The sequence below is a fragment of the Archocentrus centrarchus genome, chromosome 22 (assembly GCF_007364275.1).
Source record: "Archocentrus centrarchus isolate MPI-CPG fArcCen1 chromosome 22, fArcCen1, whole genome shotgun sequence".
NCBI classification, from domain to species: domain Eukaryota; kingdom Metazoa; phylum Chordata; class Actinopteri; order Cichliformes; family Cichlidae; genus Archocentrus; species Archocentrus centrarchus.
This window is the reverse complement of record NC_044367.1, coordinates 28,320,707-28,337,861: the sequence shown is the minus strand read 5'-3', so window position 1 is coordinate 28,337,861 and position 17,155 is coordinate 28,320,707. Positions and strand designations below refer to the sequence as shown.

The window sequence follows — 17,155 nt, the reverse complement described above, 5'->3', positions numbered from 1 at the left end:
CACTCAAGCCCATTTATGCCTTTTATTATTCATCCTAAACAAATATTATTCCGCCAAGTCTCTGAGGACTTTGAGAGAGGAGTGTGTTTTAATAATGAAGCCAGCATCACATTAAAACAGCCATTCTACTCGGTCCCCCAGGCTATTCACATCCACTCCACTGCATTAAAGCCAGCACCACAGCAATGCTGCTACGCTCGCTCACAGGAACGCCCAAAACTAATAAAAGGTTAAGTGGAAATGTTTGCTGTCAATGTTCAACATAGCCTGATGACAAATAATTCACAGAAATAATAAATGGACTGCTCCGGCCCCCCCTCCTGACCCACAATAAGGACACAAGCTGAACTGTACACAGTCATACACCTGCCACACGCGCTGTCAGAGGAAGGCACCGATCCAGCAATAACGAGCAGTAACGATGGATCTTCACTTTCTTCCATCTGCTGCCACTATGAACCGCGCTGTAAACACGTGGTTTCATTACCACTAAAAGTCTGACAGTAAAACTACTCCACACTTGCACTTGTTTTTACTGCATTCACACAGAGGCTTGTGGGCTGGTTGTGTGAAAGTTTGCAGCTAAAGTGTGAAGAGTCTGTATTAGAGCTGTCTCAGTTAAAGCCATCCCGCCCACAGTTACCGGCTGTTTGTCTTCTTTGGAGCCTCTGCGGCACGATAAGCAGGCGGTCAGGTCGCCGGCCGCGCGGGTCAGCTTGTCTTTCAGGAGCCGTCCCAGGCCGAGAAGCGCAGATCCTAAGAACACATCCTTTTCCTCGGCTTTGCGGCCGGGCGGCCAGAACCAGCACATGGCTATGAGGGAGCACAGGGCCCGGACCAGCGACCGGTCCCCCTTAAACAGCTCAGTTAAGGTGGTGAGGCAGAGGCACGGCTGGGGAGCCGCATCCTTCTCTGCTTGGGCTACAACTGGCACAGCTACCGCCATGGCCACGCCAGCCAGATCTGGGTCATGATGGATCGGGGTCCCTGCTGGCTCCTCTGTCACGCCTTTCTTTCAGAGTTTTTACCTCCAAGTGCAGCTTTCAGCTTGTTTACAGTGGACTGAGGAGAGCAGCTAGCATTAACTGTGCTGACAGCAGTAAGCCCAGATTATTAGCATGCTCATGGCCAGATGGCGGCTGATGAGCTTAGTCATAACACACGAGTACTTCTCCAAATTACCCCCCATACACACTCCCCCCTCTCTCACTCACACACACACACACACACACACACACACACACAGCAGTCTGCATCCCCCTGTAAAGTTTACAGCAGGGTGCTTTATAGCTTCCAGGAAGACAGAATCATGTCTGAAGATGAAGATACAGCCTAATATCTGCAGGCATGTGCTGTCTTTTTGAAGTTTGGGAGCCATGATAAGAGAGGACTGAATGTGAAGGAGCCCTCAGACTCCTCCGGTCCACAGACAGGTGACGACAGAGTCCAGAGAGAAAAGCTTAAAGAGCAAAGATGGGAACAAATGGTGCAGTCCACTAAAAGGATGGAAGCTGCTTCTTCCTCAGACTGCTTATTACTCAGCTTAATAACATCAGTGCCTGAATCAGGCCAAATCTCTCCGTACTGACAGCCAGACAGAGCATGGCTCCAGTCATAGCTCTCTTCATGAGTCCATTCAAATGCTCTTAGTGAAACGTCTAGTCTGGACAAATGCAAAGAAGCTTAATATGTCTGTCTGCTGTTTAACCTTTGCTTCCATGCAAAGATGACTGTCTACTGTAGTATTTATGATATAACTGCAATAGTTCACTGACAGACTGAGGCTTATTCATGTACTGAAGAATACAAAGCAAAGCTGTAACTGCTGCTTCATTTCATCATTTAACAGCAGTTACAGTAGATGAACCCCTCCCAGAACCTGAATTTTAATGATTTCATCACTTGCATGCAGACTGGTGTCATGCAGTGATCCCAGATTACTTCCCCCATCCTTCCATCTGCCTAATGTGATCCCACAGTATTCTATAGATGTTTATGTTCTAATGCGGCAGCACGGTGGTGCGCTGCTTAACTCTGTCCCCTCACAGCGACAAGGTTCCAGGTTTGAGTCCAGTCTGAGGCCTTTCCGTGTGGAGTCTGCATGTTCTCCCACGTCTGCGTGGGTTCCCTGATTCCTCTCACAGTCCAAAGACATGCATGAGGTTAGGATGAGGTTAGGATAACTGTGATTGGTTGTTGGCCCTGCGACAGACTGGGGTGTCACCTGCCTCTCGCCCTATCACAGCTCACCCCTTCGACCCTGAATTGCGTAAGCAGAAGGAAACGGATGGATGGGCTCATGTTCTAATGTGCGTGGCCCCGATCAAGACTCCACTCCTAAACTTAAGATCAGGCGAAGCACATAATGATTCTAATTTTGCCTATAAACATCCTACTACTCCAAAGCAGTGAAAACTATATCCAATTAATTCAATTTCAAATGCCTCGCGGGCGATTTCGTTCACTTCTGCTACCGAGTGGTTAAGCTCATTATGGTACCACAACACTGTGTTAAACCAATTGCAGCGCTGCTCTATAGCCAAACGTTTCATTAAATAATAGATGCAATCAGCATCGTGATGGTAAACAAAGCTGTTAACTTTGCCCAGTAAGCACTCAAACACAAACAGACACACAACCTTGTGTAATAAGCACAAACTGGAATTCATTAGACCAATTAGTCAAAAAGGGTGAGTCAGGGCGAGGCGGGCGATTACACGTGTGACAGAGGCTTGAAATGAGTCCTTCCTTTCCATCAATCTCTATCGACTCTCAGAGCACCGTGTGCATGCACGTGTGCAGCTGTACGCTCATACATGGTTGCTTTTCTACCCGGTGACTCGATTTCTTTCTGCACGCCCTGCAGAACAAACTGATGGCTGTGCGTTGATTAAATCCCGCCGTGCGCAGCAGCAAAAACCTGATTTACCAGCACCAATATCTCAGCCTGGATTTGATTTCTTTTTAATTTCCTTCACAGTGGTTGAATCTCACTGATGCAAAGGGAGAGTCTTTTCTCCTTTTGTGTCTCAAATGTGTGCACATGCAGTGGCATAAGTGACACAGACACGCATTCATAAACCTCCCTCCCTCCCTCTCGCACACCTTCCCATCTTCCATTCATTCCTGAGTGAAACACACGGCAGGGAGCTGAGCAGCAGTGGTGCAGTGCAGATCCCAGCGTACAGGACTGCCTCGTGTCGAAGGGGAAGCAGAAAGAGACCAATAAAGAGGAGAAGAGGGAAAGTTGTCCACGTTAATCCACCTCCTGGCTGACCTCAGGTCAAATCCTGCACCACGTCTTCTGACAGAGACCCTCAGAATGAATCCGTGGAAGCTCCAGCAATTAACAGCAGTTTTGGATATTTGGCCTGGATTTGCTATCAGTAATTCCAGCACAGCACTAATGCCTGTTCCCTTTACATTTAGTCTGCATTACATAACGAGCAACCAAACACGCACTCACAACGGCAGTAACGACTGTACACGGGTTTGAAGGGCATTAAATATTAGCCGAATGATGCAGGAGGAGGTGAATATGCACGAATGCACACGCGGTCACTTTTAGGCTTCCAGCCATGTCTACATCATTAACACATGGCTTTTTGCTGTGACCACACACACTCATTACTGCCCTCGATAAACACCGGCATACAAATTTTCCCGTATTGCATTAACACATCACTGAGGCGTAATTCCCAGCGGAGCGGGCTCACGGTTTAATGACTTCAATAAAGTTGGTTTACATATCAAAAACCCGAGCAGATATTCAACGGCCGATAGGACAGAAATAGGCGTGCAATCTGCCATAATTCATAAGGGCCAACTGCTCGGCACATTCACAGATATTCCTCTGAGAGGAAGTGTTGTATTAACTGTAGTGTGCTTAGAACAAAGGCAGGATTCTTCAGGCAAACACAGCAAAGCATGACGAGGAAGAAAAATGTGCACGTGTAAAAAAAACAGTAGCTCTTAATATAACGGCGGATGAGTATGGTTAGGTGAATGACAGGAGAAGTGCTTCCTTCAGAGGGATTTGGCTTTGCCCCCGGGCGTGCTTGTCCTCATGTGTATGTACACACACTTGAGCGTGTGTGTTTGTGCAGGAGGCAGTGGGAGTGTAACACAGCCTCTTCTCTCAGTCTGCATGCTGTCTGCATGACAGTAATAAGCTGTGTTTATACCGGTGGCTACGATTGAGTATCCTAATTATGGTAATGCTAAGGATTGGTGCCAGTCTGGTTTCTGACAGCCCTGCAGCTTCTGCTGAGAGTGGGCACCAACACAACATGCATAATTTTACTCACACAAACCTGGAAGGAAAGAGAGGCACAGTGTGTGGATGTCTGCACGTCTTTTTTCCCTCTCCAGCCCCTCCTACCTTGCTGTGCTGAACGGGCCTGTGTGCGCAGTGGGAGTGACTTTCCTCCAGTCCTACGTACAGGGACTCGCCACCGCCAGCTGCAGTGCAAACATCTGGAGAGAGAAAGAGAGTCACCACGTGTCTATTTGTGTCTGACGGCGTTTGAAGTTCATACCGCCCGTTTCTGCATCCCTAAAGCACATCCTTCTCCTAACCCACAAAACACAAACAATGGTGGCGAGAGCTCGTCTCCAACCGCTGTGGGCGACTTCCAATTGTATGCAACTTAAATATGTCTCCAAGCTAAAAATGGCAAGGGCACTCAGTTACCCAAAAAAGAAAAAAGAGCATGCTTGGAAATCCTAATTAAAGACTCTGTTATCTCCTTCCTCGCTCACCAGGAAACAGCACAACAATTCTGGAGATAAAGTTTCCTGCTAGTCTGGCCTAAAAAATGCCTCTAAATAAAATTTATATTTGCAAATGAAGCATCATTACAGCGTGATATTAACAGATAATCTGAGTGTTTTGAAAGCAATTTTTCAGGCTGCCTCCTTCTCATTAACATTCAAGGTCTGGAGGACATACTCTGTAGCAGTTGGCACATCTAAAGACTCGATTCCCGACTGTAGCCTGGGAGGCAGGCCAACGTGACGGCAGGAAACAAAAGGAAACTTCCGGGCTTCCCACTGAGCCCAACTTCTCACTTTTAAGCCGGCAATCATCATCAACAAATGTCTGATAGTTTGAGCAGAGTTTCTAAATATATCTAATCATATGCTTTCAGTTCTCTTGTCTTATATATCTGCACGAGAGTGAATGAATGCCAGACGACAGACTTCTTCCTTCTAGGAACGCCATGGTGCAATCCTTTTGTAATTCATGTCAGACAAGTGTTAATTCCCCCACTGTGGGCATTTACCTCCCTGCCTCCTTATCAGCCTGCCTGGGATCATGTGCCCTCTAGAGACGCAGAGGGAAACTGCAGGCGCTTTGATCACACATTTGCAGTAATGAGGGCTTCAAGTCATTAATCCCTTTGTGTTCAATTACGGCCGTAGTTGAAGAAACGCTAATGAATTATTATCATTAAGATGACACTTAAGACTTTCTCTGAGACTTTTCACACAATAAGAGAAACACAAACTGTTATGCACATTTTGAGGGAGCCCGTGCACTCTGCAGATCAGACCGGGATGCTTTCAGCAGAAGAAAAACATACCAGAATGAGCTGAAAATAAAAACAGTTTGAGGACAGTCACCGCTTATTGTTTCTTCTTGCTTCAGTCGTGCAGCAACAGCACAGCCAATAAACTGATGTGTTACAAGAATATATGATTAAAATTAACATCATTAACATCACTCCTTTATTTTAATCTTCCTTACCTTCAAAGCAAGGCTTGATAATCTCTCTAGCAGCTGGGGATCAGCTGTGTGTGTCCTGTGACACGGATGCCCTTACTGTTCGGTCCTGACACCTCGTCATCACAGTGATATTAAAGCAGGCTGACAGCACTCTATACATTCACAGCAATAATGAGCCCTCTGTGGTCAAAAGCCCCTCCTGGCCTTCCCTCTCCTCCAGGATACTCAGAGCTGTGAACCATCATCTGCAGAGGGTCTTTTTTTTCCTACTTGTTTCATTTATTTCCTCACAGAGGACGGAGAATATTGAGGAAGTGGCGCTTTTAACTGAAGCGGAAATGTAGTGGCCTTGTTGTAGTGGAGCTGCCAGAACCCTCAGCAATTACTGGTAATGTGAGCAGCAGCCCTTCACTAATAACTTTAAAGTTCATGTAAGCACCAAATTCTCACGGCGCAAAGCTTCATGAATACCACGAAGATAACCCTCCCTCGATAATCGATGCAGCTGTAAAACTGGAACTGCGTGGTTTTTCGGAGGCAGAGTGACTCAGCACGCTGCAGAGGAAGTTACACTTGTACATTCATAATTACTAAAAAACTGAGAAACTTTAATGGGCACGCTGAGCTGTTGCTTCAATTTGTGTCACCATCTGTCTCAGAAGGGAACCTACCAGCAGGCCTCTTCCTCTTTCACTGTAAAGCGTTTACAGTAAAAAACACTGGATCTACATGTTTGCTGCTGCTGTGAGGATGTGTGATGAAGGTGTGCTTGTGTGTGTGTGACTGAAGCACCTGAGGAGGACTTGGCTCGGTGGTGTTTGCTTCGAACCTCTTGGCTGTGTTCAGCGGGAGGGGCCGGGCGGTCTGAGGTCGGCAGCGGGGGGCCGTCCCGCCTCAGGCTCAGGTGCAGGGTTTGGTCAGCAAACAGTGTTTGGATCAACGCCAGGTCCAGACCAGACACACACCGGCCATTCAGGACCAGGATCTCATCGCCCGGACGCAGACCTGCACACACGGGCAAACTCATTTCAGAAAGCCGCATTGATCGCAAACGTGACGCTCTTATCGGTGATCTGAAGATCAGCACCTTCGTTGAAGGCCGGGCCATCAGGAAGCACCTCACTGACAAAGATCCTGCTGTTCTTCTGGCTGTCCGTGTGTCCCGTTACCGCGAAACCTGGCAGGAAGAGTTCAACAGGACGATCATATGAAGGGTCATTATGAGTACACAAAGCTACAAGCGCAGTCTGTGCGTGCACGGCCGCCTCACCGAAGTCTCCGCTGCCGCTCAGCCTGCTCATGTGCAGTGCAAACACATTAACTGGGACCACCTCCAACTGATCATTGACCTGCAGGGTGATATAAAACAAATCAATACACATTATAGAACGAGCAGATAATGAAGAGCACTGTGAATCCATGTGGGATCGTGCACGTTTGCCCTTCTCACCGCATCACGGAGGAGCTCTCCAGGAGCCACGTATCGAACCTCCACGTGCTGCCCCGCTCGCCTGTGCAGTCGGAGGCAGTGCGCACCCGGGTCCAGCTGTTTCACCTGTTTACACAGGAGCCACTAATGCTTAGCAGACTGCACGCACAACAATCAGCCAACATATTTCATGCACCAGTGCTTTGCACACAGCTGCTGTGTGGTTGATGTGTGAATTATTCACGCAGTGATGGGAAATTTGCAGTTTAAAAAAAAAAACTGCACATTATGTTATTTTTGCATGTGTGTGTTGTGTGTCCATCTATCTGCAGTCATTCTTGGGGGGCTGTGTGCAGTCATGTAATGAATCGGTGTTATTTTAAACCCCTGGGAGCGTAATGCAACCGGATCTGCTGCTGCAGCTGTTTCAGATGGATTATTTGCCCATTAACAAGAATTTTATATTCATATTTTATATTTACATATGACTGAATATCCACATCCTCACCATGAATATACATTTTTACTACACTTTTAAAAATCCAGTTGGGTTTTTTTTGCTGAGAGTCAGAGGTCAGGAATATTGTTGTCTGATTCTGGTGACGTGTCATAATTTCTTTGAAACTCAACCTTGCACGCTGCACCGAGGAGGTCGGCAGCTGTCTGGTCTCTTCTGATGGGAACTTGGACTGTCAGGCCGTCTGGCATGTAGATGCACGTCAGCACGTCTGTGACACCGCCGATGCTGGCCCAAACACCGCCCTCAGGGGGCGACATGGAGTATATACTAGTCAGCATATCCAGCCTCTGTAGGGGTGGACAGAGGGGTAAGAAGGCAGGATATAAATGGAGCAGAGTGTAAAGAGCATATGAGGAAGAGGGAGGTAAACAAAGAGAGGAGGGAGAGGGTGGGAAAGAGAGCAGACTTTGAGTAACAACACACAAATCAATACAGCTCCATTAGTCTAACTGCTTGGCTGTGGATCAAGCAGCAGAGCAACGATGTCATACAATTAGCCTTTCAGAAATTCATCTGACATCACAGACGGCAGTTGCTCCGTATAATAATCGTCATAATGATCGTGTACACAGGGGGATTGGCAGGGGTCGACTGCCAGGTCCCGATGATATCGCCGCTGTTTTCTCTAAAAACCACAAGAGTCATTCTGACTGAGACCGGGAACAATTTATATCGAAATCAGTCAAACTTTCAGAAGGTAATTATGTGGTGCATTATTTGAGGCATTAAGAGTGAGGTTGGAGCAGGGTATTAAGGTGGGTGGGGGGTGGCCCACGGCTCAGCCTCAAAGACAGCCATTTAGGGGTTTTGGTTGCGACTCGGTGTCTCTGGAGGAAAAACACCACAGCTGCGATGTGGGGCTGTGGGAGACGCCACGGGGCAGCCTAAGACCACAATTATCAGGGCTCTGGATCACAGCTCAATCACACCAAAGGCACTGAAACACATGGCTGGAAGACGCCTGTGATTCAGCACTTCTGACACAGACGATATGAAGTGCTGCTTAAACTGAGGCACGGGACCAAGAGGGATAATTGCCTCAGTGAATAGGCTGGAGTATGCCGTGCTGTTTCAGATGCATTATGGTATCATAAAGAAGAGAGTGGTGTGTGAGTGCGTGCATGTCTGAGGCTTTCTGTCTAATGTGCACGTGTGTACGCTTTTCTGTCCACTCCAGAAGCTGCAGCTTGATGAATCACCCCAAGAGGAAAAAGACCTTTTTCCCTGCCAGACAAAAGGCCTAAAGGGACAAGCTACAGTCTGTGATTCAGAGCACCAACACACACACACACACACACACACCACACACACACACACACACACACACACACACACACACTGCTCTCAGTGTAGCTCTGAGAAACACAGGCACACAAACATTTGCCTCATTTATTTTCCACCTTAATTGTTCCTCTGACGAGTGCACCTCAGGAGTCTGTGCCCAAAAAAAAAAAAAAAAAAAAAAGCCACCTATGTTCCTAATAAAATGTTTCCCTAACCTGCATGGATGAAGGAACACAAGGTAACCACTTCAACGCCCACTTGTTGTCTGCACCTTTATAGATGTGAGGTCACGCTCACAAACTGAGGATGGAAAAAAAGCTGACATGGTTGCATAAGCACACCGTTTGTGCCCCAGCAACATTGGTGCGACGGCAAAAACTCAAGCTGGTCGCCCGCGCGGGTCCCCGATCAGGAACGACTCACACTGTGCACTCATTCATGGTCAGGGAGCGTCCTAACGGGCCGACGGTTGCCTGGTCAAAGTTCCACGAAACGCTGCCAGACACGTGCTGGTCTTCAACAAGTGCTCTGTGTGGTGAGTGTGTGCCTGCTATTTATGTTTGCACTCAGCCAAATCATTTGAGCCTCAGCGTTTCCCTCCACTGTGGAAATTATTCCAAGCAGACGTCCTCCACCCGAGCTTCTAAAGATGGAGTAACGGGCGTTTAGTGAGCACTGCAAAAGAAAAACCACCCTCTCTGTTCCACTTAGCAACTTGTTACACAAATATTACAGTAGCGTCTCAAATAGATAGGAAAAGGCTGAATGGCCAATCAGGTCTATTAAAAGCATATTACTCCTCGTTTCCTTAAAGCTCCACCCAAAGTTCCCCTTTCCATCGTTATGACACGATTTTCCACACACTCATAGCACTAACGGCCGTTTCTTGGGCAGAGGTTTATAACTGAATCATTTTACCTCCTAGTCCCAAAATCATGTAACAACGGTTATTCTCCTGAAACGTCTTCATCATATCCACAGCGACATTGTACCGACGTGAAAGGATCATGTTTTGAACCTGCACCAACAACGTTTCATGAATGTGTAAAGACTGTAAGAATGAAAGGAAGGAGTGAACTCGTTATTCTAAAAATAACTCTAAAATAACGTTACTTCTTGGTTCCCCAAGAAAAATAAACCGAAACCTGCTGATTGTGACCGTCCACTGTACACGTGTTCTGTGGATCTAGAACAGGGGTAGATGCATCGGCACTCTCAGTAAGTGCTGGACTCTTTCGAGGTTGCCCCTTTCTCGATCCCGTTTGTGATATTTCTGGAGGCGCCGTCTGGGTGAGGAGGCTGTTTGCTTCGAAGTCACACCTTTGCTTTTGCAGATAAGAGGTTCTGCTGGATTTATCACAACGTGACCTTCAGCATGCACTGAGGCAGTCTGCAGCCAAGTGAGAGCACCTGACATGAGTCGCCTGAGGTTTGGAGTCTTGCTGTTAAAAGTGGGCTGCACCATCCAGGTTGAGGCTGATTTGCTGCCCCAGCAAAAAAACAAAAACTAAATTGGAGCATAAGGTGAAGAGGAAGCTGGGCTGAAGGCAAAGGTTAACCTTTTGATTTACCTGTTAATGTGCAGGTGGCGACCTTCTTTAGGAATAAAGTATAAGGATGGAGGGATGAACTTAAAGCAAAGATGTTTAAGTACATAAGAACTGTATTTTTCTCTAGCACTCAAATCATAACGCGCTCCAATGAGGAGGCTTATAAAACGGGCCCCATTGATGAGCCGTTTCCCACTGACAGGAGAGGGTGGGGGGTTTTAAACTCTGCCAGTACTCTGGAGTTTAAACCTCAGTGGAGGCCAAAGCATCTCCAGCTCGTACAGATTGTTCTTTCACAACACCAACCAGAGCTGAAGACACTTTCTCAACCTGCTGAGACGGCTGCGGTTAAAATCACAGACCGCACACACAACACACCACGATGGTGAGGAAGAAGCTACACAACGAGAATAAAAAAGCGTGGGCACACACTCACAAAACATACCCTTCACTGACTTCACTTCAAAGGATTAGTGGAAGATGACTGCTTATAGAGTAATTCGAGGGCTTTGAGCCCAAAGTAGCCACAATAGGCACAAAGTCATGAAGACGGAAATGAGGAAGTGTGTGACAAAATCAATGCAGCTGTGCTAACCTCTCTCTCTTCTTACTTCCCACACCGAGGAGCCTTAATCCCCAGCAAAACAAAACGGATCCTGCGATGAGCCACTTTCCACATATCTAAGATTTAAAGAGTGAGGAGAGCGAAGCCACGAGCGGCGTTACAGCACCAACCCAATGAAAGCCATTATTGTCTCCACACTTCCTGCTGCCAGTTCCTCCTAGGCCCTTAATGAGGGCCATTTCAACACTTACCACAGTGACCACGGATTAATACTATGAATCACTACATCCTGTGCAACAGTGATCTTCATAAGACTACTCCTCTGCTGTCTGACAGCATCCATTACACCCATCTGTCAGTGCCACATTCATCAGGACAGGAAATATTTTTGGCTTGGTGGAGCTGTCAGAATGATGCTGAGCTGACTCACTGTACTATATGAATCTGATCCCGTCACCACATCAGCATACAGTGGTCTGCATGAATAATATGTAGCTAAAAACATCCATTATTCTTCCATGTCTGTGTGCTATAAATGCTCTGATGGTCACTAACTGCACACCTTCAGCCTGGATTATTAAACCTAATAAACTGGCTGAAGTTACAGCATGTAGTCCAAACAACAAAATAAAGGAGAACATTGATCGAAACGGGAACTTATTTGTCGCTAACAGCGATTCCTTTTCTCTCTGTTTTACAGCCTGTTACCTACACCTGGTGGGTTTCAGCTACCTGAGCTGTAGTCAGGTAACCACTTCCCTGATGTCCAGATGATAAAACAGGAATTAAAAAAGGAGAAGACCCGCGGGGAAGTCGAGCACAGCGAGGTCACTCGATCACCAGCAATGCTGCCGTTCCAGTTTCTGGCTGCTCAGATGGTCTGAATTCACACTTGTCAGTCATTGAACCTTTTCCCCAAACACCTCAGCAGCACCCTTTAAGTCCATTATGGGTGGGTGAATTGGACCCGTGTTCACACACAGGGACCGATCGCGGTGAAACCCTCCTGTTACATATGCTGTGTATTTGTCTCGCAGCCACCTGCAGATCAGCATGAAATCTCTGCTTTGATCCTGGACGTGTAATACACTCACACGCCTTCTGATCCCCACACACACACACACACACACACACACACACACACACCAGTGTGTTCACATATCTTTACAGCTAACTATCAAAGCCATGAGACGGCAGAGGTCAGAGTAGCAGCAGACCAATTTCTGCTGCAGCTACTTCCCACTGAAGCTAATAATAGTACGCAGAACTCTGCAGCAGGACGCTCGTGACAGATGGTAGCGGAGTTTTTAGAGGATTTACCAAAGATCCATAAACTTTATTGGACAAAGTTCCAGATTTGTGTGACTCACCTCGGTGCTCCTGGGAGGCAGGGCGCACATTTGGCCTCCAGCATCGCTTTCAAAGACCTGAAACCCAGAGACAGACAGTAAGAAGCACAGACGGAGGGGCACCACGCTGACTGACTCATAAGCGATTAGCACTTAGCCATCTAAGCAAAACAATATTAAAAACACACAAGGTGCTATTATGCAGTTAATTAAAAACTACGCGTGGCGAGGGCAGCGCTTTGATACTGCTTCCACTCTGTGGCCTTTGAAGGTGCGCTGTGGAAATGTACTGAGAGGCACTGTGTGTGTGTGGACACTGAGCGGTTTCTGTGTGGCAGAGATCAAAGAGGGAAAAGCTCCCACCTCTCCGTCTCCACAGCCACAAAATTCCTCCCTCGGCCTCTTCTCCCCGGCTCCTCGCCTGGTTTGTGATTGCCGGGCGTGTTGCTAAGCCTGCCACTGGAGGAGACCGCAGCAACAACTCTATAATACGGCCATGACAGAGCGATCCGTTACGAAGGCGTGACTCAAACAGGCTGCAGCGATCAGGCTCTGCTCGACAGCTGTCACGGGCAGCAGAGACGAGTGGCAGAGCTGGTAAATTTAATCGAACAGTTTGTTCCCCTAAAAAGCTCTGACACCAACTCGGAGGTGATTGTTCCTGCTGTGAAATTAAAAGAGCTCGAGCTGACTTAGAGGGGCTCAGGATTACCTCCAACAACACCGAGAAAATGTTGTTACAGTCAGAAAGAAGCAGCTACGTCTGACCTGTGATCAGCAGACTCACTCCCTCCACAGCAGGAGGACAAATGGTGCTGCTTCACTAAAAACAGGCTTATTTTAGAAAGCTTTACCAACTCTTCCACAAATCCTCGGACCTTTCTGGCCTACTTCCACAACCGACTGGCGGCCAGCTCCTCACTGTATACACGGCTCCGCTAAGACGGATGAGAGCAGACGAGAGAGCAGGGGGGATGACTTTGGGGCAAGGTTGTGGAGCACGACATCAAAGTGGTAAATGGGATTTAGGCTTAGTCAACACATGAGTCAGTATGGAAACTGTGGGAGAAGGACCGCCAGCGCCGATGTTTGTGCTCTGAGAAACGAGCTGTTGGAGGGAGAAGACGCGGCTGGAGGGGGGGAAGGAACAACAAATGGGGATAAAAATGAGGGAAGACCGAGATGAAACGCACGCTTTAAGAGACTGAATAAATTAAGAAGCTAAAATAGTGTTTCTGAACTGGGGCAAAGGGGGTAAATGGAGAGCCTTGGAGAAGGCACATTCATGTGCACAGAGGAAAAGCAAAGACGCGTCTCTTGTCGGTGCGACTTGAGGGAACAGCCGAGGAGCTGATGACGTCATATTGAAAACGGCGACAGCTGAAATTCCCACAGAGAACAAGAGAAAACTGAAACTAACGGTGCAGTGACCCCCCCTCATACTGAGAGAAAAATAGCAGATGTCCAGGAAACCCCAGCACTCTGAAAATCCCTCAAAGCACTAACTGCCATTAACTGCCCACGATAAGCCTCTAAATAAAGACAAAAATACCAGAAAACACTAAAAAAGAGCTCGTAGGCAAAAGGAAACCTGGGGGGGGGGGATAAAGGGAGGCTGTTTAATATTTAGCGTCTTTACACCGACCATCTGCTGGTGTCTGCGGGGCTGAGGAAAGAGTGGAGGATGCCATCTACCACATATGGCTTTTAATAATTCATGTGCGTGCTGCAGCGCCACCTCGGCCTTCTGCACTGTGAAATGTAACTGGGCCTCATTAGGCTGGCTGGCTGGAGTTCCCCAGGAAAATAACAACACATACCTCAGTGGTGACGGACGTGCACAAATGCACAAACAGAAATATCACAGAGGTAGATGAGCTGAGCGAGAGCGAGCGGAACTGGACGGGGAACGTCGTGTCAGAGGTCGGGGTTCACCTACCGGAGATGTGATTAGCTCTTAGCTGCAGTAGCTCTGAATATGGTGGACACCGTACTGACTTCAGTCTTTATTAGAGTCCCAGCTAATGAACACGGGTCCATAAAATTAAACAAGTGTTTCCATTGGTGGTTCTTAAAATAGACCACCAACACTACTCTCCAGGGCCGTATCTGCAGGCTACAGCGGTGGATTTCTGTATCAATAAATAACCAGCTTGCATGAGTCTAATTACTAACCTGAGAGGATTTAGACCCCCCTCCCTCCCCATGCACCTGGGTGAGGAATGCTCCCCTGTGTTTACGGTGATGGGAGGTTTGCACTCAGCCTTACAGGAAAGCAGGAGGGATGTGAGCTTATGTGCTTTTAATTAATAAAAACGTCTATGGGGAGGGGAGGGGTAAATGTGCTGAGACAGTCTCCTGCTATTTTCTATCACGTCAACAAAGGCGTTACATCGTTTCAGGCGCTTCCATTTACAAACACGCGCAAAGTGCACTGAAGGCATTAAGATCAGTTTGTCCTCATCGATATGATCCCAGAAAGCGTGTGCTCACATGCACGATCGTGCATGTTCAGGTTATGTGCAGAAACGGTCCCATTTCCTGATCCGGATCATCTCCTGGACTCGGCGTCTCCTCGAGGTGGAAGTGATGCTGCGGGGCTTTTAAACGTGACAGGAGCATCAAGACGCTCTCTACTTCAGCGTTTGATTTAAGTGATTTCTCATCAGCTCGTACTAAATGTACTAAATGTCAAAACACACAAAGCGTGGAGCTGCAGAGCGCACCAACAGCGTGACCTTCCTGAAACACGTAGTGCCTGCTGAGGTTTGACATCTATTTTTTCATGTGCAGAGAAAACTTTCAGTGAGTACTGATACTGATTTTATATTAAAATACATATCTAAATACACTAATACATTCAGATGTGTGTCTGTGTGTTCATTAATACCTGTGAAACAGACGGCCTCTTGTCCCGGCCTCTCTTCGTCAGGTTGTCGAGGCCTTTGAGCGAGGAGAACAGGCCTCGTTTGTGCTGTCTGTGAGTCAGGGACACCGAGCGCCTCCTGACTGTGGCCTCGTCTCTGGAACAGATCTGAACAGACAGACGATATCAGCCCTGCAATCATTTTCCTCAACAAAAATTCCATCTAATCAAACCATCTTAATGAAGTTCATTTTTCCTCCAGTCCTGCATAAAGGCAGCATTTGCTGCTTTATAGTTTCAATGGAAGGAGTTTTCAAGGTTAAACGACATCAAGTACATGAAAACTGAACGCTGCATTCAAAAGCACGGAGACAGAGCTGTGCTGACTCCTTCCAATCCCTTCATTGGGAATTCATCAGTTTCTCTGCTTCCTTACCACGCATGAAAGGAGGAGACAGAGAAAATCCCCAGGCGTCCTAAAGGTGCTTTTGCTGGGGCGGCTGGCGATGGCGAGCAGGCTCTTTGGGTTGGGCAGCTCTCCACCCTGCAGACTTGCAAGGTAGCAGCGCATCCTGAAGAGATCCATATTAAACCTCTCCAGGTTCTGCTCCCACTGCTGGATCTGAGGGAAGAGGAAGGACGGTGCCTGAAACGCCCGGTGCAAGATCAGAATTTGAATTTGGTTTTTCAGTTGGTGAGTGAGCAAAGGAGAACTGGGGGGGGGTAATGGGGGGAGAGCTGAGAGGTGGGGGTGGGGGGTGGGAATCAAAGAGGGAGATCCAGGGTCAGTGCAGTGCTTTCTATGAGCTGCGATTGCTTGCAGATGTTGGTGGAGGGTACAGGCTCTGTGGGAGGTTTGATAGTGAGGGATGACTGCATATGGAGCAGACGAGTGTGTGTGCAGTAAATTCAAATGCCTATTTTTAAAATGGAAGACTTGAGAGGCCGTGATGTTGCACAGACCACCCGTTACACACACACACACACACACACACACACACACACACACACACACACACACTTTACAGTCACCTCCCCCGTCCCTCTTTGCACTATGTAAGTTATAACAAAGTGCTTATTTTGTTGGCTGGAGACCATTTTTAATGAGAACTTTTGGTTAAATAACTCTCCCTAAACAACTGGCTTTATGGGTCTCATCTGCACGGAGAGTTCGTTACAATAACGCACCCTACGGCGCGTCCCATTAGGTCTCACTCACAATGACGACATTCTTTCGGATTAGGAGCAAACTGAGAAAGGGCGAGAGGGCGGTGTTTTACGAGCCCTCTGACTTCACAAGCATCTTAACACAGAACACCTGCCCTGAGACCAACTGCTCTGTGAAAAAGCCTGCATGTGTGGAAGTGTGCAGGTACTGAGCCAACACGTCCTGAGACCCACAGAGTCCCACGGGAATCTGTGGGTCTCAGGAGATCGAGCAGAAACCCACAGGTTTGATTAACAACTTGCAAAAAGGCAAAAAAAAAATCATGAAGAAAGTTCCACTTTTGTAGAATAAACCAAATTTTTGTAGAATATTTTGTACTGAGTGAGTGGTGACTATACTGAGGTTACAGACCTGTATTAAAGATGGACACTTCTGCTGGGGTAACAGTGGCATTTGTATGGTTAGTACACCAGAGAGACTGTTGTATTCATCACGTAAAAGGAAATCTGACAGCCTGTCAAACAGCTCCTGTTCTGGTATTACTTCAACCCAAAGACACTGAATAAATCCTCTGACGTAGGTCGGCACAGCATCATCTTTTTCTATTCTTGGGTCACACATAAAACACGGGGTTCTGGGGGAGCTGCAATTTAATTTCCACTGAGTGGTTTGAAGATGACTTTAAGGAGGTCTTAC

General features: G+C 47.4%; 1 protein-coding gene across 1 annotated transcript in view; it reads right to left on the bottom strand.

Annotated features, from left to right (window-relative positions):
* The window catches only part of tiam2a (TIAM Rac1 associated GEF 2a), a 34,722-nt gene that overhangs the window by 14,873 nt on the left and 2,694 nt on the right, over positions 1-17,155 (bottom strand). Inside the window, exons 4-12 of the mRNA XM_030718359.1 lie at positions 15,728-15,913; positions 15,316-15,459; positions 12,447-12,503; positions 7,788-7,964; positions 7,179-7,283; positions 6,999-7,077; positions 6,816-6,905; positions 6,521-6,733; positions 4,382-4,476 (exon numbers count right to left, since the gene is read on the bottom strand). Coding sequence (XP_030574219.1) covers positions 4,382-4,476; positions 6,521-6,733; positions 6,816-6,905; positions 6,999-7,077; positions 7,179-7,283; positions 7,788-7,964; positions 12,447-12,503; positions 15,316-15,459; positions 15,728-15,913 — 1,146 coding nt within the window. The remainder of the gene's footprint in view (positions 1-4,381; positions 4,477-6,520; positions 6,734-6,815; positions 6,906-6,998; positions 7,078-7,178; positions 7,284-7,787; positions 7,965-12,446; positions 12,504-15,315; positions 15,460-15,727; positions 15,914-17,155) is intronic.